The sequence below is a fragment of the Aquarana catesbeiana genome, linkage group LG08 (genome assembly GCF_042186555.1).
Source record: "Aquarana catesbeiana isolate 2022-GZ linkage group LG08, ASM4218655v1, whole genome shotgun sequence".
In the NCBI taxonomy this organism is placed as follows: Eukaryota; Metazoa; Chordata; class Amphibia; order Anura; family Ranidae; genus Aquarana; species Aquarana catesbeiana.
Window position 1 is genome coordinate 617,322 of NC_133331.1, and position 22,546 is coordinate 639,867.

The 22,546-nt window shown below is 47.8% G+C and overlaps 1 protein-coding gene across 1 annotated transcript in view; it reads left to right on the forward strand.

Moving 5' to 3' along the window:
* TNFRSF1A (TNF receptor superfamily member 1A) overlaps window positions 1-22,269 on the forward strand; it is a 48,611-nt gene extending 26,342 nt beyond the window's left edge. Inside the window, 4 exon segments of the mRNA XM_073595369.1 lie at window positions 9,734-9,859; window positions 12,114-12,139; window positions 13,326-13,461; window positions 17,515-22,269. Coding sequence (XP_073451470.1) covers window positions 9,734-9,859; window positions 12,114-12,139; window positions 13,326-13,461; window positions 17,515-17,774 — 548 coding nt within the window. The 3' untranslated portion in view covers window positions 17,775-22,269.
* The last annotated feature ends 277 nt before the right edge of the window (window positions 22,270-22,546 follow it).

Below are 22,546 nucleotides of genomic sequence, written 5' to 3' on the forward strand. Positions count from 1 at the left end.
TGTAAATTTACTGTCCCCTCAAAATAACTCAACACACAGCCATTAATGTCTAAACCGCTGGCAACAAAAGTCAGTACACCCCTAAGTGAAAATCCCCAAATTGAGCCCAATTAGCCATTTTCCCTCCCCGATGTCATGTGACTCGTTAGTGTTACAAGGTCTCAGGTGTGAATGGGGAGCAGGTGTGTTAAATTTGGTGTTATCGCTCTCACTCTCTCATACTGGTCACTGGAAGTACAACATGGCACCTCATGGCAAAGAACTCTCTGAGGATCTGAAAAAAAGAATTGTTGCTCTACATAAAGATGGCCTAGGCTATAAGAAGATTGCCAAGACCCTGAAACTGAGCTGCAGCACGGTGGCCAAGACCATACAGCGGTATAACCACATGCCGACCAGCCGCTGTAGTTGTACTGCGGTATAATGGCACGGCTGGGTGAAATAATGTTATGCAACGATGTTTCGCCCTGTGGCCACTAGGGGCGGGCGCATCCCCCGCTCACCCCCCTGAGCCGATGCCAGTGCCCGGCGGTCACAATCACTGCCGGGCTCCCGCGATCGCTGCTGACACACGGAGAACCGGGATCTCTGTGTGTAAACGCACAGTTCCTGGTTCTCTGAGGGGAGAAGTGACAGATCGTCTGTTCAGAACAGCGATCGGTCATCTCCCCTGCACAGTCCCCTCCCTCCTTTCGTTAGAACACACACTAGGGAACACAATTAACCCTTTTATCGCCCCCTAGTGTTAACCCCTTCCCTGCCAGTGACATTTTTACAGTAATCAATTCATTTTTATAGCTCTGATCGCTGTATTAATGACAATGGTCCCAAAAATGTGTTAAAATTGTCCGATGTGTACGCCATAATGTTGCAGTCCCGATAAAAATTGCAGATCGCCGCCATTACTAATAAAAAAAATGAATATAAAAATGCCATAAAACTATCCCCTATTTTGACTTTTTTTTTGCCAAAGATATGTAGAAGAATACATAATCGGCCTAAACTGAGGAAAAAAATAATTTTTTTTATATATTTTTGGAGGATATTATAGCAAAAAGTAAAAAATGTGTTTTTTTCAAAATTGTCACTCTTTTTTTGTTTATAGCGCAAAAAATAAAAAAAAACGCAGAGGTGATCAAATCCCACCAAAAGACAGCTCTATTTGTGTGGAAAAAAGGACGTTAATTTTGTTTGGGTGCAACATCGCACGACCGCGCAATTGTCAGTTAAAGCGACGCAGTGCTGAATCACAAAAAGTGCTCTGGTCAGGAAGGGGGTAAAATCTTCCAGGGCTGAAGCGGTATAACAGGACAGGTTCCACTCAGAACAGGCCTCGCCATGGTCCACCAAAGAAGTTGAGGTCACGTGCTCAGCGTCATATCCAGAGGTTGTCTTTGGGAAATAGACGTATGAGTGCTGCCAGCATTGCTGCAGAGGTTGTAGGGGTGGGGGGGTCAGCCTGTCAGTGCTCAGACCATACGCCACACACTGCATCAAATTGGTCTGCATGGCTGTCATCCCAGAAGGAAGCCTCTTCTAACCAGGTGAGGAGGACAAAGACAAGTGTGTCTTGTCTACAGTCAAGCATGGTGGTGGGAGTGTCATGGTCTGGGGGTACATGAGTGCTGCCGGCACTGGGGAGCTACAGATCATTGAGGGAACCATGAATGCCAACATGTACTGTGACCTACTGAAGCAGAGCATGATCCCCTCCCTTCAGAGACTGGACCGCAGGGCAGTATTCCAACATGATAACCACCCCAAACACACCTCCAAGACCACCACTGCCTTGCTAAAGAAGCTGAGGGTAAAGGTGATGGACTGGCCAAGCATGTCTCCAGACCTAAACCCTATTGATCATCTGTGGGACATCCTCAAACGGAAGGTGGAGGAGCGCAAGGTCTCTAACATCCACCAGCTCTGTGATGTCATCATGGAGGAGGGGAAGAGGACTCCAGTGACAACCTGTGAAGCTCTGGTGACCTCCATGCCCAAGAGGGTTAAGGCAGTGCTGGAAAAATAGGATTCTTATAACAGCTTACCTGTAAAATCCTATTTTCTTTATCGTACATCACGGGACGCAGAGACTCATAGTAATTACTAAGTGGGATGTCCTAAAGCAATGCCTACTGAGGGGAGGAGACACAAATAAATGCAGACCGCCATCCGACGGGAGGACCTATACTGCTGCCTGCAGTACACTGCGCCCAAAGCGGCATCCTCTTGCTGTCTTACATTCACCTGATAGAAATTAGTGAACGTTTGAATAGACGACCAAGTGGTGGCCTTGTAAATCTGAGTCATAAAGACGTGGTAACGCACCGCCCATGAAGCGCTTACTGCCCTGGTAAAGTGCACTCCAAGGAGAAAACCTTTTCTTCAAACCGCAAGCCTGAATAATAACGTGACGAATCTGCATTAAAAGAGTTCATTTAGACACCATCTGCCCTATCCTGGGACCTCCAGGTAGCTCCACAAACATCAGTTTTTCCGTATCTGAGCAGTCACTTCAGATAGGCCTTGACTGCTCTCACTACAACGAGAGAGGGCAACCATTTTAGATAGCTGATTTGAACGCTGCCTGCCCATTCTTAGGGTCCTCTGGCAGCACAACAAACGTCAGATTCCCATATCTGAAACATTCAGATATACCTTTAACCGCTCTCACTATATTGAGGAATTAATAACTTTCCTTCCGCAGAACAAGAAGGAAGGTAAGAAACAATTCAAATGACAGCTAGATTGTTTTAGGAAAAATGAAAAAGTCTGGGTGAGGATTTAACATCACCCTATCCCTAAGAATAATTCAGTATGGCACTATGCAAAAGAAAGCTGCCAACACTGAAACTCTCTTGTGGAGGCTACCGCAACGGAGAACACCAATTCCCCCATTAGGAGGATCAAAGGAATATGATGCATCGGCCCAAGGAGCTGTCCTTGTACACCGACAAAACTAGACTCAACCCCATGGGCACAAGTGCGACCCAACTGGCGGATTTATACGCGTTGTCCACAAAGCAATCTGCAAAGCCAAAAAAGAACATTTCTCAAACACCATCTCAACTGCCTTTAATCGGCCGTGGGAACTTTTCAAAATAGTCGCCCAGTCAATGAACCCGACCTGCTTAGAGCCACCAGCAAATAACACTCAAGAATTCTGCAATGAGTTATCAAATTCGACAACATTCGGAAATCAATTCAACAGAAAAAAAAACAACCAACCTTAGCCAACCAAAGCAAAAAGAGGATATCGACACGAACATCACACAACCACCGGATTTCACGTTGACCCCAATCACCATTGACACGACTAAAAACATTATGAGAAGCCTGAGACAGCACATCAAACGACATCATCCCCACTAAACTCCTGAAAGAATGCTCCGACATCTTGGCTCCCACTATAACACATCTCATAAATCAGTCGTTCAAAGACCCTAACTACTGCAGACCGATAACAAGCCTCAACACCATCTCCAAGATTATGGAGAAAGTGGTAGTACAACAGCTACAACGCCACCTGGACACACACCAACTCCTGGACCCTCTGCAATCAGGCTTCCGCCCAGGCCATGGCACAGAAACAGCACTTCTCAAAATATGGGATGATGCCCTTGAAGCAGCAGATGACAGAGAATCGTGTCTCCTGGTACTGTTAGACCTCAGTGCAGCATTTGATACAGTGGACCACAATACTCTACTTGTCCGCCTCACAGAAGTAGCAGGAGCTACAGATTCTGCTCTAAAATGGTTTACATCCTTCTTAGAGAATCGCTCTCAGATAGTGAAACTTGGAGCATTCACCTCTGAAACCCGAACAATCTCCTGTGGAGTCCCTCAGGGTTCACCCTTATCACCAGTCCTATTCAACATCTACATCCGCCCACTCCTCAAAATCAAAAAAAAAAAAAAATCGGACCTCTGCTTCCACTCATAAGCTGATGACACCCAAAGCTACTTTCGAATCACCGTACAAAAAGACCTTCATCAGCAATTACAGAAATGCCTCACTTTGATAGATGACTGGATGACCATTAGCTCCCTCAAACTCAACGGGTCCAAAACAGAACTTCTTCTCCTACACGCTAACCAAAATCCCAAAACCAAGACTCCATGGACACCTCCAACCATCTTTGGACAGACCATCCCTCCAAGCACCAAAGCCAAGAGTCTCAGGGTTATCTTTGACTCAGAAATGACAATGGATGCACAAATAGGATCAGTAGTCAGCGGATCTCACCATCTGCTACGTAGACTCATCCCCTTCATCCCAGAAGATGACAAAGCAGCAGTAGTTGGAACAATCATCAATTCCCGACTACGCAAACTCGCTCTACATAGGATTACCCCAATATCAGCTTGCACGCCTACAGGCCATCCAAAACGTGGCGGCAAGACTGATAACAGGAAAAAAACCCTGGGAGTCCATCCCTGAGGAGCCTACGTTGGCTAATGGTAAAGAATCGGATCACATTCAAGACCCTCTGACTCACCCACAAATGCATACAAGGTAACGCTCAATACCTTTGAGAGAAAATAAAACACAATCTGCGATCATCTAACCAAAACCTCCTCCTTATTCCCAAAGACCGCTACAAAGCAAAGGGAGAACGAAGATTTGCAGTCCAAGGACCTCGGCCATGGAACATTCTTCCGACTCACATCCACATGGAAGAAAACCATCAGGCCTTCAGGAAAAAACTCAAGACCTACCTCTTCTAAGAAGCTGACAACGCAAAACGCATTAACGCCTTGAGGCGAAAGCAAGTCTGGACTAGATGGAAGAGTCCATGGTTTCCCTACTGCCAACCTTACGATCTCTGCATACCAGGATCTTCTGGGCCATGCCAGGCTAGTAGTATTACTGGCTTCCCTTCCACTTTGATCCTGCGTAGAAGCTGCGGAAGCAGCTGAATTATGAGGAACGTATAAAGCAGTGAAAAACTGATCCCACGGGGTCACTAATGCCTCGTTTCCACTGAGCGGATCGGTTCGGTACGCTATTTTGAGTGTTTCCAATATGAAAGTGGCCAATACAACCGAACCACACCATTCTGGGTCCTGCTTCAGATGTGGGGCCATAGAAAATGGTACGGTTCGGATAGGGCGGAGCTACGATACATTCCACTGATTGGTGGACGTGTGACGCCACGCTAGGCATTTTTTCTAAACCCACGTATGGCCCCTGTCAGTCCGACTTGCAGTGGAAACGCTCACCTGAATAGGCCGGACCATTCTAGGCCTTCCAAACTGTACTGACCCGAACCGATCCGCTCAGTGGAAACGAGGTATAATGCATCTGTCCCATATGCAAGTGGATCCCTAGCCCTTGACACAAAGCTGTCCAACTTCTTGTTGAACCTGGACGCCCAAAATTCTTATCTGGTCAGAAAAAAGTCGAGGTGCAGAGGCCATTCTCCCGGGAACAATTGTTGACGGCTCCAGAGAGCCGCCTGTCAATTCTCCATTTCATGATATGAAGATTGTCGATAGGCAAGGTACAAGCTCCTCTGCCCAAACCAGAACATGGCCCACTTCCCTCTGGCTGTGTGACTTCTAGTGCCTCCTTGGTAAATGAAGTAAATCACTGATGTGGCATTGTCAGATTGTACCTTGACAAAACAATCCTGTAATGTAAACGCCCAAGCCATTAAGCCAGACGTGCCATCGGAAGATCTAGAATGTCGACAGTCAAGGCTCTCTGAGCTTCACCACTTCCCTTGGGCAGTGGTCTCCTTCAGGACTGGTCTCTATCCCTAGAGGCCAGCCTTCGTAACCACCACCTCCCAGGTAATCGGCGTGAAGAATCTTCCTTTCTGCCATCTTGCTGAGGTTCCGGCGTATTCCCGGGACCAGACCCTTTAGATAATGCCTAGGTTAAGATCTACTTGTTCCAGGCAGACAGAATAATGTTTATAGCGGCCTTGAATGAAACTGACCATAGGGAACCACTTTGAATGAAGCCATCTTCCCTAGCACCTTAGCAAAGGTAAATGTAAGGAACTCTTCCTTGCCTTGACCCCTTTTTGGGCTGAGTCCCAAACACTCCAAGCTCCTTACCGACCATAAGAAAGTACCTTTAGACTGGGATCCCAACCCAGGAGTTCCAGATACTTGACCACCTAGGTCCAGCCATGCTACTGACTAATCTTATCAGCAGCAGATTGCCTCGGTATGCCATTACTGCTATACCCTGGGCCTTTACCCCCGGGCACTTTGGCTAACCCGAAGGGCCAGACCACCAACCGGAAGAGGTGCTGTTCCCCTGCGAAGCGCAGACAACCTCTGTAGCTCATGCAAACAGCTCCCCATATGTGTAGGAGGCAAGTTTTAACGCCATATGCCCTTTATGGAAGCATAAATTCATACAAATATGTTTTAGGCAAAACAAGAAAAGTGTGCGCTGTATACACGCATACATAGAACACGTGTGCTATGGAACAGGCATCCTACAAGCAAGCATGCGTTTTATGAACGTGTTATGCAACATTACACAACGTGTATCCATGCAGACACATATTCCTAACCCTGAACATAAAGAATCCTGTATATTTAAGGAAAATTTAAATTAACATGCCTCGTTATGCAACCATGCCAATCTAGGCAATCATGCAACTTTAGGCGATCATGCATCCTTATGCGATTCTGCATTTTTATATGATCAAACATTTTATACATTATAAGCACTACTGTGCGGACAAGTACCCTTGTGACCAAGGACTCTTGTGCGATCAAGCATCTTTATGCAATCCAGCATTTTTATGCAATTTTAGGCATTTCTGTGCAAACAAGCACTTTAATGTGACCCAGCGTCCTCATGCGACTATGTAAAACACATGTAAATCCATACCAACAGAAAACATGTATCTTTATGTGGTCAACAAGAACATGTTCTGTTACTTGTTTTACCCACATGATGTACATTCCAAACTCATGTATTTTATGCAAACATGTGGACTAGTAAAGAGGACGTTATCCTCCGCCAACATGCGTTTCCGCAATCATGCGATTTAACTGTTTGTGCATTAGCAACAATGCGTACCAGCAACTGTGCATCCCTGCAGTTGTGCATTTGGTTAGCTTGTAAGCACCTGCATGAGGATCCTGTGGAGGTTTTCTAGCCTGATGGTCAAGCATCTTAATGCGATCAAACCTTTCTGCATGACCATGCGACTAGGAGAAAAGAAAAAAAAACGATGCATATCTATAAAAACATAAACATGCATCTTTATGTGAGCGTGTCACCTTATGCGATCACGCGTTCTTATGTGATCAAAAAAAATAAGCATGTTTTGTGTGTTATTTAACACAAACATGTCCAAACATGCATTTTGTACACACATGACCATGTATCTTTATGCAACCCGTTTGTTTAAGCAGCAACTGTGCGAGCTTAGCAACTGTACAATTCAGCATCTGTGTATGTTAGCAACTGTGCGATTTTAGCAAGCACCTGCTCATCTGCAGTTGGCCCTCTACTTCTCCCTGTAGGATAACAAGCACATATGCACTATTGACAAACCTTTCAAACATGTAATATAACAACAAGCATTTCAGATCTACAAGCACGTATCTTATGCTGTTCCTGCCCACAAGCAGAAAATGACACTTAAAGTGAACTGCTAATCACCCCGGGGTGTATCTACTACTTCCAGCTCTACATGCCCCATGGATAGGCAGAAATATGCAGCATGTAATCATGACTTGTCTGTACTGGTTCCCAAGCCGGCACTCACACACTCCGCTGCTCTGTCTGCAAAGCCGATCGATCTGTCAGCACATGGTAATGGCTGCCCTTCCTCTTCCTGTCTACAATAACAATAGGCTAGGAGTAAATCTGCACCCTCTAGTGGCTGGGGAAAAACCAGCAGCCTGCCTGAGCCCGAGTACAAGCATGATAGAACAGCACACGGCTCCCAGGGGCCCCCGGGGAACAGACATTGAGATCGTTCTCTTCATAGAGCACTGCAAACCAATGCAGACTCACCATTCCTCAGTGCAGGGTACTGCTGGAATATCACAGAGACCCGATCTTCACCCATCACGGCGGTGTCATGCCAGACCTTCAAGGACGGGGTCCCCTCTGTACGGTCCACTACCTTGGGCCTTATATAGCGCCCCGCCAGAGCAAACCTGTGATATAGCAATGTGACCGAGGTGCTGGATCCCAGGGGCCAGCTCTCCTAAGAGAAGCATTACAGACAAAACCTCGTTCTTCGGTATCCAGGCCTCGGGGACCATCCACTTTAGCCTTTGTTTGGCTCTTTGAATGGATCCGATAGAGAAGCTCCCTGACCCTGTTCAGGACATCCAGGAGCAGAACATCAACCGTGACCAACACCTCAGACACTGGCGAAAAAACTGAGGTACTCCCTGTAGGGGAGGGGTTATATAGGGAGGGGACTTCCTGTATGGGAGGGGTTATATAGGGAGGGGACTTCCTGTATGGGAGGGGTTATATAGGGAGGGGACTTCCTGTAGGGGAGGGGTTATATAGGGAGGGGACTTCCTGTAGGGGAGGGGTTATATAGGGAGGTGGGAGGGGTTATATAGGGAGTGGACTTCCTGTGGAGGCGGGGTTATATAGGGAGGGGACTTCCTGTGGAGGCGGGGTTATATAGGGAGGGGACTTCCTGTAGGGGAGGGGTTATAGAGAGAGTGGACTTTCTTGTAGGGGAGGGGTTATATAGGGAGTGGACTTCCTGTGGAGGCGGGGTTATATAGGGAGGGGACTTCCTGTGGAGGCAGGGTTATATAGGGAGGGGACTTCCTGTAGGGGAGGGGTTATATAGGGAGGGGACTTCCTGTAGGGGAGGGGTTATAGAGGGAGTGGACTTCCTGTAGGGGAGGGGGTTATAGAGGGAGGGGACTTCCTGTAGGGGAGGGGTTATAGAGGGAGTGGACTTCCTGTAAGGGAGGGGTTATAGAGGGAGTGGACTTCCTGTAGGGGAGGGGGTTATAGAGGGAGGGGACTTCCTGTAGGGGAGGGGTTATAGAGGGAGTGGACTTCCTGTAAGGGAGGGGTTATAGAGGGAGTGGACTTCCTGTAGGGGAGGGGTTATAGAGGGAGTGGACTTCCTGTAGGGGAGGGGTTATATAGGGAGGGACTTCCTGTAGGGGAGGGGTTATAGAGGGAGTGGACTTCCTGTAAGGGAGGGGTTATATAGGGAGTGGACTTCCTGTAGGGGAGGGGTTATATAGGGAGGAGACTTCCTGTAGGGGAAGGGTTATATAGGGAGGGGACTTCCTGTAGGGGAGGGGTTATATAAGGAGTGGACTTCCTGTCTGATTACACCAGTGTCCAGTACTTGAAGGTGAGATATAACCCATTTAGTAATTACTATGAGCCTCTGTGTCCCGTGATGTACTATAAAGAAATAATGGTGGCCACACAAAATATTGACACTTTGGGCCCAATTTGGAGATTTTCACTTAGGGGTGTACTGACTTTTGTTGCCAGCGGTTTAGACATTAATGGCTGTGTGTTGAGTTATTTTGAGGGGACAGTAAATTTACACTGTTATACAAGCTGTACACTCACTACTTTACATTGTAGACAAGTGTCATTTCTTCAGTGTTGTCACATGAAAAGATACAAGAAAAGATTTACACAAATGTCACTGAGGGGTGTACTTACTTTTGTCACATACTGTAGAAGTGTGTGGTGAATACATGATAAGCGATGTATATGAGGTTTTTTCACCCCTTAAAGCATTTCATTTTTTTTTTTTAGAAAGTAAAGGTCTTCTATGGATCGGTCTTGCTGCAGCCACCATAGTGGCCTTGGTGGTAGTGGTCGCCTTTGGGGTATATATAAACTATACCAGAAAACACCCCTCCCCCCCCCACAATTCTACAGGTAAGCTGAAGACATTTAAAATTACACAATCTCTAATGTATCATGTCTGCAGTCTCTGATCATCTCCTGTACTATGTCTGCAGTCTCTGATCATCTCCTGTATTATGTCTGCAGTCTCTGATCATCTCCTGTACTATGTCTGCAGTCTCTGATCATCTCCTGTATTATGTCTGCAGTCTCTGATCATCTCCTGTACTATGTCTGCAGTCTCTGATCATCTCCTGTACTATGTCTGCAGTCTCTGATCATCTCCTGTACTATGTCTGCAGTCTCTGATCATCTCCTGTACTATGTCTGCAGTCTCTGATCATCTCCTGTACTATGTCTGCAGTCTCTGATCGTCTCCTGTATTATGTCCGCAGTCTCTGATCATCTCCTGTACTATGTCTGCAGTCTCTGATCATCTCCTGTACTATGTCTGCAGTCTCTGATCATCTCCTGTACTATGTCTGCAGTCTCTGATCATCTCCTGTATTATGTCTGCAGTCTCTGATCATCTCCTGTATTATGTCTGCAGTCTCTGATCATCTCCTGTACTATGTCTGCAGTCTCTGATCATCTCCTGTACTATGTCTGCAGTCTCTGATCATCTCCTGTACTATGTCTGCAGTCTCTGATCATCTCCTGTATTATGTCTGCAGTCTCTGATCATCTCCTGTACTATGTCTGCAGTCTCTGATCATCTCCTGTATTATGTCTGCAGTCTCTGATCATCTCCTGTACTATGTCTGCAGTCTCTGATCATCTCCTGTATTATGTCTGCAGTCTCTGATCATCTCCTGTATTATGTCTGCAGTCTCTGATCATCTCCTGTACTATGTCTGCAGTCTCTGATCATCTCCTGTACTATGTCTGCAGTCTCTGATCATCTCCTGTATTATGTCTGCAGTCTCTGATCATCTCATGTATTATGTCCGCAGTCTCTGATCATCTCCTGTATTATGTCCGCAGTCTCTGATCATCTCCTGTATTATGTCCGCAGTCTCTGATCATCTCCTGTATTATGTCTGCAGTCTCTGATCATCTCCTGTACTATGTCTGCAGTCTCTGATCATCTCATGTATTATGTCTGCAGTCTCTGATCATCTCCTGTATTATGTCTGCAGTCTCTGATCATCTCCTCTATTATGTCCGCAGTCTCTGATCATCTCCTGTATTATGTCTGCAGTCTCTGATCATCTCCTGTACTATGTCTGTAGTCTCTGATCATCTCCTGTATTATGTCTGCAGTCTCTGATCATCTCCTGTATTATGTCTGCAGTCTCTGATCATCTCCTGTACTATGTCTGTAGTCTCTGATCATCTCCTGTATTATGTCTGCAGTCTCTGATCATCTCCTGTATTATGTCTGCAGTCTCTGATCATCTCCTGTACTATGTCTGCAGTCTCTGATCATCTCCTGTACTATGTCTGCAGTCTCTGATCATTTCCTGTACTATGTCTGCAGTCTCTGATCATCTCCTGTATTATGTCTGCAGTCTCTGATCATCTCCTGTATTATGTCTGCAGTCTCTGATCATCTCCTGTACTATGTCTGCAGTCTCTGATCATCTCCTGTACTATGTCTGCAGTCTCTGATCATCTCCTGTACTATGTCTGCAGTCTCTGATCATCTCCTGTACTATGTCTGCAGTCTCTGATCATCTCCTGTATTATGTCTGCAGTCTCTGATCATCTCATGTATTATGTCCGCAGTCTCTGATCATCTCCTGTATTATGTCCGCAGTCTCTGATCATCTCCTGTATTATGTCTGCAGTCTCTGATCATCTCCTGTATTATGTCTGCAGTCTCTGATCATCTCCTGTATTATGTCTGCAGTCTCTGATCATCTCATGTATTATGTCTGCAGTCTCTGATCATCTCCTGTATTATGTCTGCAGTCTCTGATCATCTCCTGTACTATGTCTGCAGTCTCTGATCATCTCCTGTACTATGTCTGCAGTCTCTGATCATCTCCTGTATTATGTCTGCAGTCTCTGATCATCTCCTGTATCATGTCTGCAGTCTCTGATCATCTCCTGTATTATGTCTGCAGTCTCTGATCATCTCCTGTACTATGTCTGCAGTCTCTGATCATCTCCTGTACTATGTCTGCAGTCTCTGATCATTCAGTGAATGTTATAGGAGAGGTTGTGGGGTGCGCTCTGCACACGTGGCGGGGGAGTAGCGGGGATTTTGGGGTCACATGGGCGGCCATATTGGTAGATTGCGCTTCCTTCGCTGTTCTAACGCTCTTTTTCCGTTCCTTCGCAGACAGTACCGGACAGACTTTCCTCTCGGTAAGTATTACATTCGTATTGCCGCTGTCGGAATCGCACTGATGGATTATAAAGAATGATGTGAATAAATAATAAATGGCGCGATCGATCATAGAAATATCTCTCTACATAAATATGAATTGTATGAAAAACAAAAAACAGAACGATCAAATGTGTATGACAGTCAATTGTGCAAAAATGATACAACTAATCGTCCAATTAGATCTGAGTATACCATCGATGTCCAGAAATGATCTGTGCTGGTGAATCCCGTAGAAACGTTCGACTGCTCCGCCCACAAAGTGACATCCGCTGTCGCTGAAAATTGTGTAGGAAATTCTTCTATAATGTATCCGTGAACCGGAACCACCAAGAGGAGAAATATCCGCCCTCCTCAGGGAGTGACCGATCGATCAAACTACGCTTTTACAGCAGAGATCCCTTCCATCCCAATAGAATCCCTCCCCTAGATCCACACTTCACACCACCGATCGCTCTGGGGGTCTTCATCTCTCTGGGGGGGTCTTTATCTCTCTGGGGGGTCTTTATCTCTCTGGGGGGGTCTTTATATCTCTGGGGGGGGTCTTTATATCTCGGGGGGGTCTTTATCTCTCTGGGGGGGTCTTTATCTCTCTGGGGGGGTCTTTATCTCTCTGGGGGGGGTATTTATCTCTCTCGGGGGGTATTTATCTCTCTGGGGGGGTCTTTATATCTCGGGGGGGTCTTTATCTCTCTGGGGGGGTATTTATCTCTCTGGGGGGGGTATTTATCTCTCTGGGGGGGGTATTTATCTCTCGGGGGGGTATTTATCTCTCTGGGGGGGTATTTATCTCTCTGGGGGGGGTATTTATCTCTCTGGGGGGGGTATTTATCTCTCTGGGGGGGTATTTATCTCTCTGGGGGGGGTATTTATCTCTCTGGGGGGGTATTTATCTCTCTGGGGGGGGTCTTTATCTCTCTGGGGGGGTCTTTATCTCTCTGGGGGGGGATTTATCTCTCTGGGGGGGTCTTTATCTCTCTGGGGGGGTATTTATCTCTCTGGGGGGGTCTTTTTCTCTCTGGGGGGGTCTTTTTCTCTGGGGGGTCTTTATCTCTCGTTTCATCACTCAGAATATAAACAGATATTTCTAGGAACGATCGCTCCATTCTTTATATAATTACTATCACAGCGCAGATCAGCGTTTCTCATTCTTCAATATTATTTCAGAATAACAATAAAGATCCAGGAGATGATAATTTTGGAAACGTTTACACTGTGCAACATTTCACCCAACCGCTGTTACAGAACGGATCCCTTCCACTGCCGGACATCACCAACGTTCCATCACCGCCATGTCTGAACAGTAAGGATACATTCCACAGGATTGTTGGGGGGGCATTAGGAACCCCATGAATGTTGGGGGGGCGTTAGGAACCCCATGAATGTTGGGGGGGTGTTAGGAACCCTATGAATGTTGGGGGGGCATTAGGAACCCCATGAATGTTGGGGGGGCGTTAGGAACCCCCATGAATGTTGGGGGGGCGTTAGGAACCCCCATGAATGTTGGGGGGGCGTTAGGAACCCCCATGAATGTTGGGGGGGCATTAGGAACCCCATGAATGTTGAGGGGGCGTTAGGAACCCCAATGAATGTTGGGGGGGCGTTAGGAACCCCATGAATGTTGGGGGGGTGTTAGGAACCCCATGAATGTTGGGGGGGCGTTAGGAACCCCCATGAATGTTGGGGGGGTGTTAGGAACCCCATGAATGTTGGGGGGCGTTAGGAACCCCATGAATGTTGGGGGGGTGTTAGGAACCCCATGAATGTTGGGGGGGCGTTAGGAACCCCATGAATGTTGGGGGGGCGTTAGGAACCCCCATGAATGTTGGGGGGGGCGTTAGGAACCCCCATGAATGTTGGGGGGGCATTAGGAACCCCATGAATGTTGGGGGGGCATTAGGAACCCCCATGAATGTTGGGGGGCGTTAGGAACCCCCATGAATGTTGGGGGGGCGTTAGGAACCCCATGAATGTTGGGGGGCGTTAGGAACCCCCATGAATGTTGGGGGGGTGTTAGGAACCCCATGAATGTTGGGGGGGCGTTAGGAACCCCCATGAATGTTGGGGGGGCGTTAGGAACCCCCATGAATGTTGGGGGGGCATTAGGAACCCCATGAATGTTGGGGGGGCATTAGGAACCCCATGAATGTTGGGGATTAGGAACCCCATGAATGTTGAGGGGGCGTTAGGAACCCCCATGAATGTTGAGGGGGCGTTAGGAACCCCCATGAATGTTGGGGGGGCGTTAGGAACCCCATGAATGTTGGGGGGGCATTAGGAACCCCCATGAATGTTGGGGGGGCATTAGGAACCCCATGAATGTTGGGGGGGCGTTAGGAACCCCCATGAATGTTGGGGGGGGTGTTAGGAACCCCCATGAATGTTGGGGGGGCATTAGGAACCCCATGAATGTTGGGGGGGCGTTAGGAACCCCCATGAATGTTGGGGGGGCGTTAGGAACCCCCATGAATGTTGAGGGGGCGTTAGGAACCCCCATGAATGTTGGGGGGCATTAGGAACCCCATGAATGTTGGGGGGGCGTTAGGAACCCCCATGAATGTTGGGGGGGGTGTTAGGAACCCCCATGAATGTTGGGGGGGCATTAGGAACCCCATGAATGTTGGGGGGGCATTAGGAACCCCATGAATGTTGGGGGGGTGTTAGGAACCCCCATGAATGTTGGGGGGGCATTAGGAACCCCATAAATGTTGGGGGGGGCGTTAGACTCACATGCTGAGATCTTTCTTGTCCCTCCATTGGGGAGATATTCCAGCTAAAATTCCCAGCTGTAGACGGTAACCATGGTAACGCCAGTATAGCTGTCAGAAAGTGACTCCTCCTCCAAACCCCTGTGGGAGGGGCCGGGACACAAATGCTCTGGACCTTGAAGGATAAGAGGAGTGATGAATGAACAGATACAATGTTACATTTCTCAGTTCTCTTATGGAAACAATTGCACAGATCACATATTGGAGACTTCATGAGCCTGCGCAATGATTCCTTAAAGTGATTGTAAAGGCAGAATGTACATTAAGATAAAAAATCTTTTGTATGCCCCCCCCTCAATACTTACATGAGCCCCCTCTCTGTCCAGCGATGTCCATGAGTGTCTCAGCCATGCGAGATTCTCCTTCCTGATTGGCTGAGACACACCAGTGGTGGCATTGGCTCCCGCTGCTGTCAATCAAAGCCAATGAGGGGAGAAAGTGGGCGGGGTCGCAGCTCTGTGTCTGATTGGACACACGGAGGTGTGGCTTGGCTCGGGTGCCCCCATAGTAAGCTGCTTCCTGTGGGGGGCGCTCAGGAGGGAGGGGCCAGGATCATCAAAGAGGGACACGAGAAGAGGAGGATTCGAGCCGCTCGGTGTAAATCCATTAAGACTCTTTTCACACTGGAGACGTTTGCGCCTGAAAAACGTCTCCCCTGCAGCCCCAGTGTGAGAGTCCGAGGGCTTCCACAGGGGGGCGCTGTGCTGGCGGGATGTTAGAAAAGGTCCTACAAGCAGCATCTTTGGGGTGGTGGAGGAGGCTGTAATCCCTCCATATCCCCAGAGAAGTGACACCAATCCTTCTACATAAGTTGTACCTGTTTATCTGCAGTCTTCTCTACATCCATTCAAAGTACAGAATATACACAGGATCTCTGAATATCAAGTGGTGGAGAGCTCTGAGAGCTGATTGGAGGGAAGGCACACACCCCCTTCACACAGGAACAGAGCTGAGGCTGTCAGTCACAGGCTGTGTGCTGGAGCTCTCTCTTCTGTCACCTTTTATCTCTTGGTGTCAGGAAAACTTGTCATAAGTGACTCGTGCAGATAGCAGAGGAGGGAGGGGGAGGAGTCTCATGCAGATAGAGGAAGGAGGGGGAGGAGTCTTATGCAGATAGAGGAAGGAGGGGGAGGAGTCTTATGCAGATAGCAGAGGCAGGAGGGGGAGGAGTCTCATGCAGATAGCAGAGGAAGGAGGGGGAAGGGGGAGGAGTCTCATGCAGAGGGAGGAGGGGGAGGAGTCTCATGCAGATAGCAGAGGAAGGAGGGGGAGGAGTCTCATTCAGATAGCAGAGGAAGGAGGGGGAGGAGTCTCATGCAGAGGCAGGAGGGGGAGGAGTTTTATGCAGATAGCAGAGGAAGGAGGGGGAGGAGTCTCATGCAGATAGCAGAGGAAGGAGGGGGAGGAGTCTTATGCAGATAGCAGAGGAAGGAGGGGGAGGAGTCTCATGCAGATAGCAGAGGAAGGAGGGGGGAGGGGTCTCATGCAGATAGCAGAGGAAGGAGGGGGAGGAGTCTCATGCAGATAGCAGAGGAAGGAGGGGGGAGGAGTCTCATGCAGATAGCAGAGGCAGGAGGGGGAGGAGTCTTATGCAGATAGCAGAGGAAGGAGGGTGAGGAGTCTGATAGCAGAGGAAGGAGGGGGGAGGAGTCTCATGCAGATAGCAGAGGAAGGAGGGGGGAGGAGTCTCATGCAGATAGAGGAAGGAGGGGGAGGAGTCTCATGCAGATAGCAGAGGAAGGAGGGGGAGGAGTCTCATGCAGATAGCAGAGGAAGGAGGGGGGAGGAGTCTCATGCAGATAGCAGAGGAAGGAGGGGGGAGGAGTCTCATGCAGATAGCAGAGGAAGGAGGGGGAGGAGTCTCATGCAGATAGCAGAGGAAGGAGGGGGGAGGAGTCTCATGCAGATAGCAGAGGAAGGAGGGGGGAGGAGTCTCATGCAGACAGCAGAGGCAGGAGGGGGAGGAGTCTCATGCAGATAGCAGAGGCAGGAGGGGGAGGAGTCTCATGCAGATAGAGGAAGGAGGGGGAGGAGTCTCATGCAGATAGCAGAGGAAGGAGGGGGAGGAGTCTCATGCAGATAGCAGAGGAAGGAGGGGGAGGAGTCTCATGCAGATAGCAGAGGAAGGAGGGGGAGGAGTCTCATGCAGATAGCAGAGGAAGGAGGCAGCAGACAGAAATGATTTGCCTGCATAGAGGAGGTCAGAGACCCAGTGATGATGTCACGGGATTAGAATAGGATATGTCATGAGAACAGGTTTTATTAGCATGCTGATATGAGGGGGGAGGGGGAACCAGAGAGGGAAGAATATAAGCAGAATAACCTTCAGCTTTAATATGATTGGCTTTGAGAAAGGGGGATTTGTGCATAACCAACGAAACGCGTTGGGGTCAAATCTTGATACACTTTTTTTGTGTGAGGAATTCATATCTGGACTGACCCCCCGCGGCTCGGCGCTCCCATCCTTTCACTCCACACAAGAACATTCAATGACACGGGCGCAGGACGAGGCACAATGTATTCTTATTGGTGAATCGCTACACTTATCTCTCAGGATTGTAACATTTCAATGTTATTTCTTCCCTCAGCCCCGAAAGTGATGTACGCCATTATTGACAACATTCCGTTACGCCGCTGGGGCGAGTTTGTCCGACGCTTGGGCCTGAGCGACCACATCATCGAAACCTCAGAGAAAGACCACAGACATTACAGCGAAGCTCAGTACGCAATGCTGCAGGTCTGGCTAACGCGGGACGGCTGCCCCACCACCAAGCGGGACCAGCTCTTCAATGTCCTGCGAGAGATTAACCTGGGGGGATGTATAGATAAAATCGAGGAATATTTGTGAAGCGGACATTCTGTATTGAAGGACATCGAGTAACATGGAATCATTTAATACTAATATAGTTCTGTTCAATCTTCATTCGTACCTTCATCCATCGAACGTATGAAGTCATCTGCAAAGTTCTCTTGGAATCCAAGCCATACTGATCAATAATCTGTAACTTGTATCTCTGAGTAGAGGTGACCAATTCTTCCCGCCAACGTGGATGTTTGTCACCTAGAATGATTTGGATGTTTGGATTCTTCTGCACATGATTCACTAAAAGCCACCTCTTTCCAGCAAAGTCAGATTTTAGGTTCTTTGACCCAAGCCTATGGTGGCATCAGACTTGGGGTGAGTTTGTCCGGCACGGGGGGGCCTGAGAAACCACATCACCGAAACCTCTGAGAACGACTAGAGACATTACAGTGGCGCTCAACACACAATATTGCAAGTCTGGTTAACACAAGCGGGCTGCCCCACCATCAAACGGAACCAGTTGCTCTATGTCCTGCGAGAAATAAACTTGGGGGGGGGGGGGCGGGGTGTATAGATAAAATCAAGGCGCGTTTGTGACCGTCTTATGCCAAGTTTATGGTGACAGGTGGCATCGGACTTGGGTTAGCATGAATAGAAAAATATTAGCACCAAGGTCAGCCCAACCAGAACTGAAACTTCAGTTCTTGGTAGATGATGGAGAAAATAGATCACATTTCTTGAAGCACCTACACTTGGGTTTTCAGACCTGCACACCAGCTGTGGCTATAATGAGGGGCCTCAAGATCTGAAAAAAAAATAAAAAGGAACAGCTTCTGCTTGAGTAATTTCTTTTTCTCCTTTACTGCCCCTTATAGACACTCTACTTTGTGGCCCAAGGTCAATGCTCTTCAAGGCTGAATGGGGCCAAGTGTCATTAACCCCACTGTGATCAGGGGCCCATGTCATCAACCCCACTGTGGTCCAGGGCCAGTGCTCTTCAGGGTTGAATGGCGGCCAGAGTCATCAACTCCAATTTGGTCCAGGCTAATGCTCTTCAAAGTTGAAAGGCACCCAATGTCATCAACCCCACTGTGAGCCCATCACTTTGGCCTGGGCTTACTGTGCAGTGCAGCAGATGATGGAGTTGAGTTCATAAGGAGGACTGTCCACCTGCTGAAGCAGAAGAAGGACCTCATTTATCACATGACTGGCAAGAAGACAGCTGAATTTTTGGATATTTTGGAAAATATATGAATTAGGTTAAAGAAGTTGAGTTCTATTTATTTTATTATATGGAGGTTGCAATAAGAACAGTAGGAACACCCAACACTCTTATCGTGGGCAGACAGGAACATTGCAATGAGGAGATAAGGAACACCCAAAACTCTAATATGGACAGGGACATAGCAAGGAACCATAGCAGGATAATCCCACTGTTGACAAGCCAGGAGGTGACTCAGCTTACCAAACTAAAAAAAAAGTTTTTTTGGGTGGACTGACCCTTTAAATCTTTGCTGCTAGTGCCTTGTCTTTGCATGAACCTGCTTGGCTAGGAGGGAGGAAGGTATAGCATAAACTAGATGGATCAGGTGGGGAGTAGTACCTTTATCTATGAGGTGCAGCCCACAATGCAACAAGTGTAAATAGATTCGAATGGTGCTCACCAGGTTTCAGTGGTTCCTCCACAGTGACCAATCTCTATGAAAAGAACAAGATTCCATTGGGCATCTTTAGTTTAAGCCAGGGGTCTCCAAACTTTTCAAAAGGCCAGTTTTCTGTCCTTCAGACATTAGGGGCCAAATTGTGGACAGTGGGGGTAAGAAATGTCCTGGGCCCAGCATCAGTGAGGATAAACATGGCCTCAGGGTTGGTTTTAAGTAGGAGGAGAAGTAGTGTCCCATCAGTGGTATCAGTGAGGGATATAGTGTCCCATAATTGGTGTCAGTGGGAGGAATAATGTCCCATCAGTGGGAGGAATAGTGTCCCATCCTTGGTGTTAATGGGAGGAATAGTGCCCCATCATTGGTGTCAGTGGGAGGAATAGTGCCCCATTGTTGGTGTCAGTGGGAGGAATAGTGCCCCATTGTTGGTGTCAGTGGGAGGAATAGTGCCCCATTGTTGGTGTCAGTGGGAGGAATAGTGCCCCATCATTGGTGTCAGTGGAAGGAATAGTGCCCCATTGTTGGTGTCAGTGGGAGGAATAGTGTCCCATTGTTGGTGTCAGTGGGAGGAATAGTGTCCCATTGTTGGTGTCAGTGGGAGGAATAGTGCCCCATTGTTGGTGTCAAAGGGAGGAATAGTGCCCCATCATTGGTGTCAAAGGGAGGAATAATGCCTCATGTCATTTGAAAGAATAGTGTCCCAAGGGCCAGATAAAGGCTAGCAAAGTGCCACAGTTTGGAGACCCGTGTTTAGGGTTAATATGTCTCACCTATAAAAGGTGGTTGGACGTCCAGTGAGATGTTTTTTGGGCAGAAAGCACCCTCTATATAAAATGTACCAAACGATGGCCATTTTGAAATGTAGATGATCAAAAATAAATATTTTATTCCGTACTTTGTAGTTGAGCACAAATAAGGCCATACGTGCCACAATTTTAAGCTAATAGGAATTATATGCAACGTTAAATAGCTAGGCAGCATGGTGGCCAAGTGTTTAGCACTCTTGGCCGGCTACACAGGAGTTCTGGGATCACACCCCGTAGACACATGATATGGAATCTGTTTGGGTTCCCTTTGGGATCTCCAGTTTCCATCCTGAATCACACTAGTACAGCCTTTCTCAACGGTTTTACCCCAGAGGAACCCTTGAAATCATATTTGGGCCTCAGGGAACCTCTGGTAAGATTAGTCCATTGGTGGTGATTTGGAAAATGCCCTGGTGGTGGTAAGTGGGAAGAATGCCTCCTCACAGGTTGGCCAGAATGATACCCTTGCAGTCATGCTGCTGGCTCTGCCAAGTGGTGCTGGAACTAAAACCATGGAGGCCCCATCAGATGGGATGTCAGTTAGCCAGAACTCAAGTCACCCCTAAGCCACCACTGGAGGAAGCCTAGGGATCCACAGAACCCTGGTTGAGAATGGCTGAACTAGTAGGTTACCAGGTGGTCTATAGTTTAAATTTGCAGAAAGAGCCCATTTCTACATCAGTGACTTTCCAAGAAGACCCTATGGACTGTCACAATCAGACACCTCTCTAGAAGGTTACACTTAGTCAATGGTGCAGGAGAAGACATTCTGCTGCTAAAGCCACGTATCTAAGCTAGACTCGGCCAATAAATAGAATTCCATGGACTTCACTTTTCTTAAGCTTAGAAAATATTTAGTACATTTTATTTTTCTCTCACTCAGAATGAATGGCAGCACATCGTGCCGACACACTGAAAGTGCCTTGTTGTTGTGGCAGCACACCGCACGTCAATGGATTGCCACTCATTGCATGGCATGCACATCCATCGGAAAGTACATTGGGGTGCCATTGAAATGAGGGCGCACATTACCGCATTAACATGGTAACACACACATCATTTGAATGGCACCCCAACACACCGTGCCGGCGGACGGGCATTGCAATGCAGCGCAACGTGAGGTACCCACACTAACGTGCCTTGTGGTGCACTGCCCAAAAATAGTGCATGTAGATTAGTGCATTGCCACACGTTGGGGGGCACTGCCACATAACACCCCCTGAAAGGTGATCACTGTGGTGTCGCTCTGGTGGAGAAGTCCGAATAGAGCGCTGTGAGTGCCGGCAGGGAGCTGGTCCTGGCTCCAAGCTGCAGAAAGGTCCAAGGATGGGGTGAGATGAACGGCGGCCCCTCAGAGCTTAATTATGGGGATCCAAGATTAAGCTCCAAGGGGTGGAGCAAAACGCAATGGAGGTGTGGCCTGGCTGCAGTCTGGGCTGAGGCTGCCATTCATCTCATCCCAGGAACCTGGGACTACTTCATGATGTGCGGCTTATGGATCTTTTCCTTTGATACCCCCGAAAGGTACGCTGGTACCACCTCGTCCACCGGGTGATTTCACTGCGGAATGAACAGCGTTGTCACCCTGCTAAATGAAGTGGGAAATGAGCGGATGATAAAAGTCCTGTAAGAATTTATTACCCCGCACTTTGCTCACTCCACACAAAACACTTTAGAGGGGGGGTGGGGGGAACCGACGTCAGTTTGGAGAGATTCACCCCAACTTCCTGTCCCAGTGCCGGCAAATCTCACCAATACAAGAGTACAGGAGAATCTCCCAACCAGGACAACTCCATAGATGAGACATTCTCCTTGTTTTGGGGAGATTTTCTGTGACTTCCTGTCTTTAAGGGAAAAAAAGGAATAATTTTAGGATGAGAGTAAATTTTATTTTCTACAAAAACATTGGAATGTGTATTTTTCTATTGGAGGACGGCGATCTTCTGCAATGGTGGGGAAACTCTTTTATTGGTTACTTAAAGTATGGAATTTCGTGTAGAGAATTCATTGGATGTCTTGTGTCTATTTTGTAAATAATTGTGTTCAATAAAGTTCTGCATTTAGTTTTCCATATTTAATGACTTTATCCTTTATTGAGAAGTCCTTACCCAGTGCCTTCACTCTCCTATGTGAAGATGACGGTAAATTGTATCAATTGTTTACCATAATTTTCCTTTCCTGGCACCAGTCCATGGCACCATACTGAGCTCTGTCACAGGTGTGCCTCCATGATGGCACCATACTGAGCTCTGTCACAGGTGTGCCGCCATGTTGGCACCATACCGAGCTCTGTCACAGGTGTGCCCCCATGATGGCACCATACTGAGCTCTGTCACAGGTGTGCCTCCAT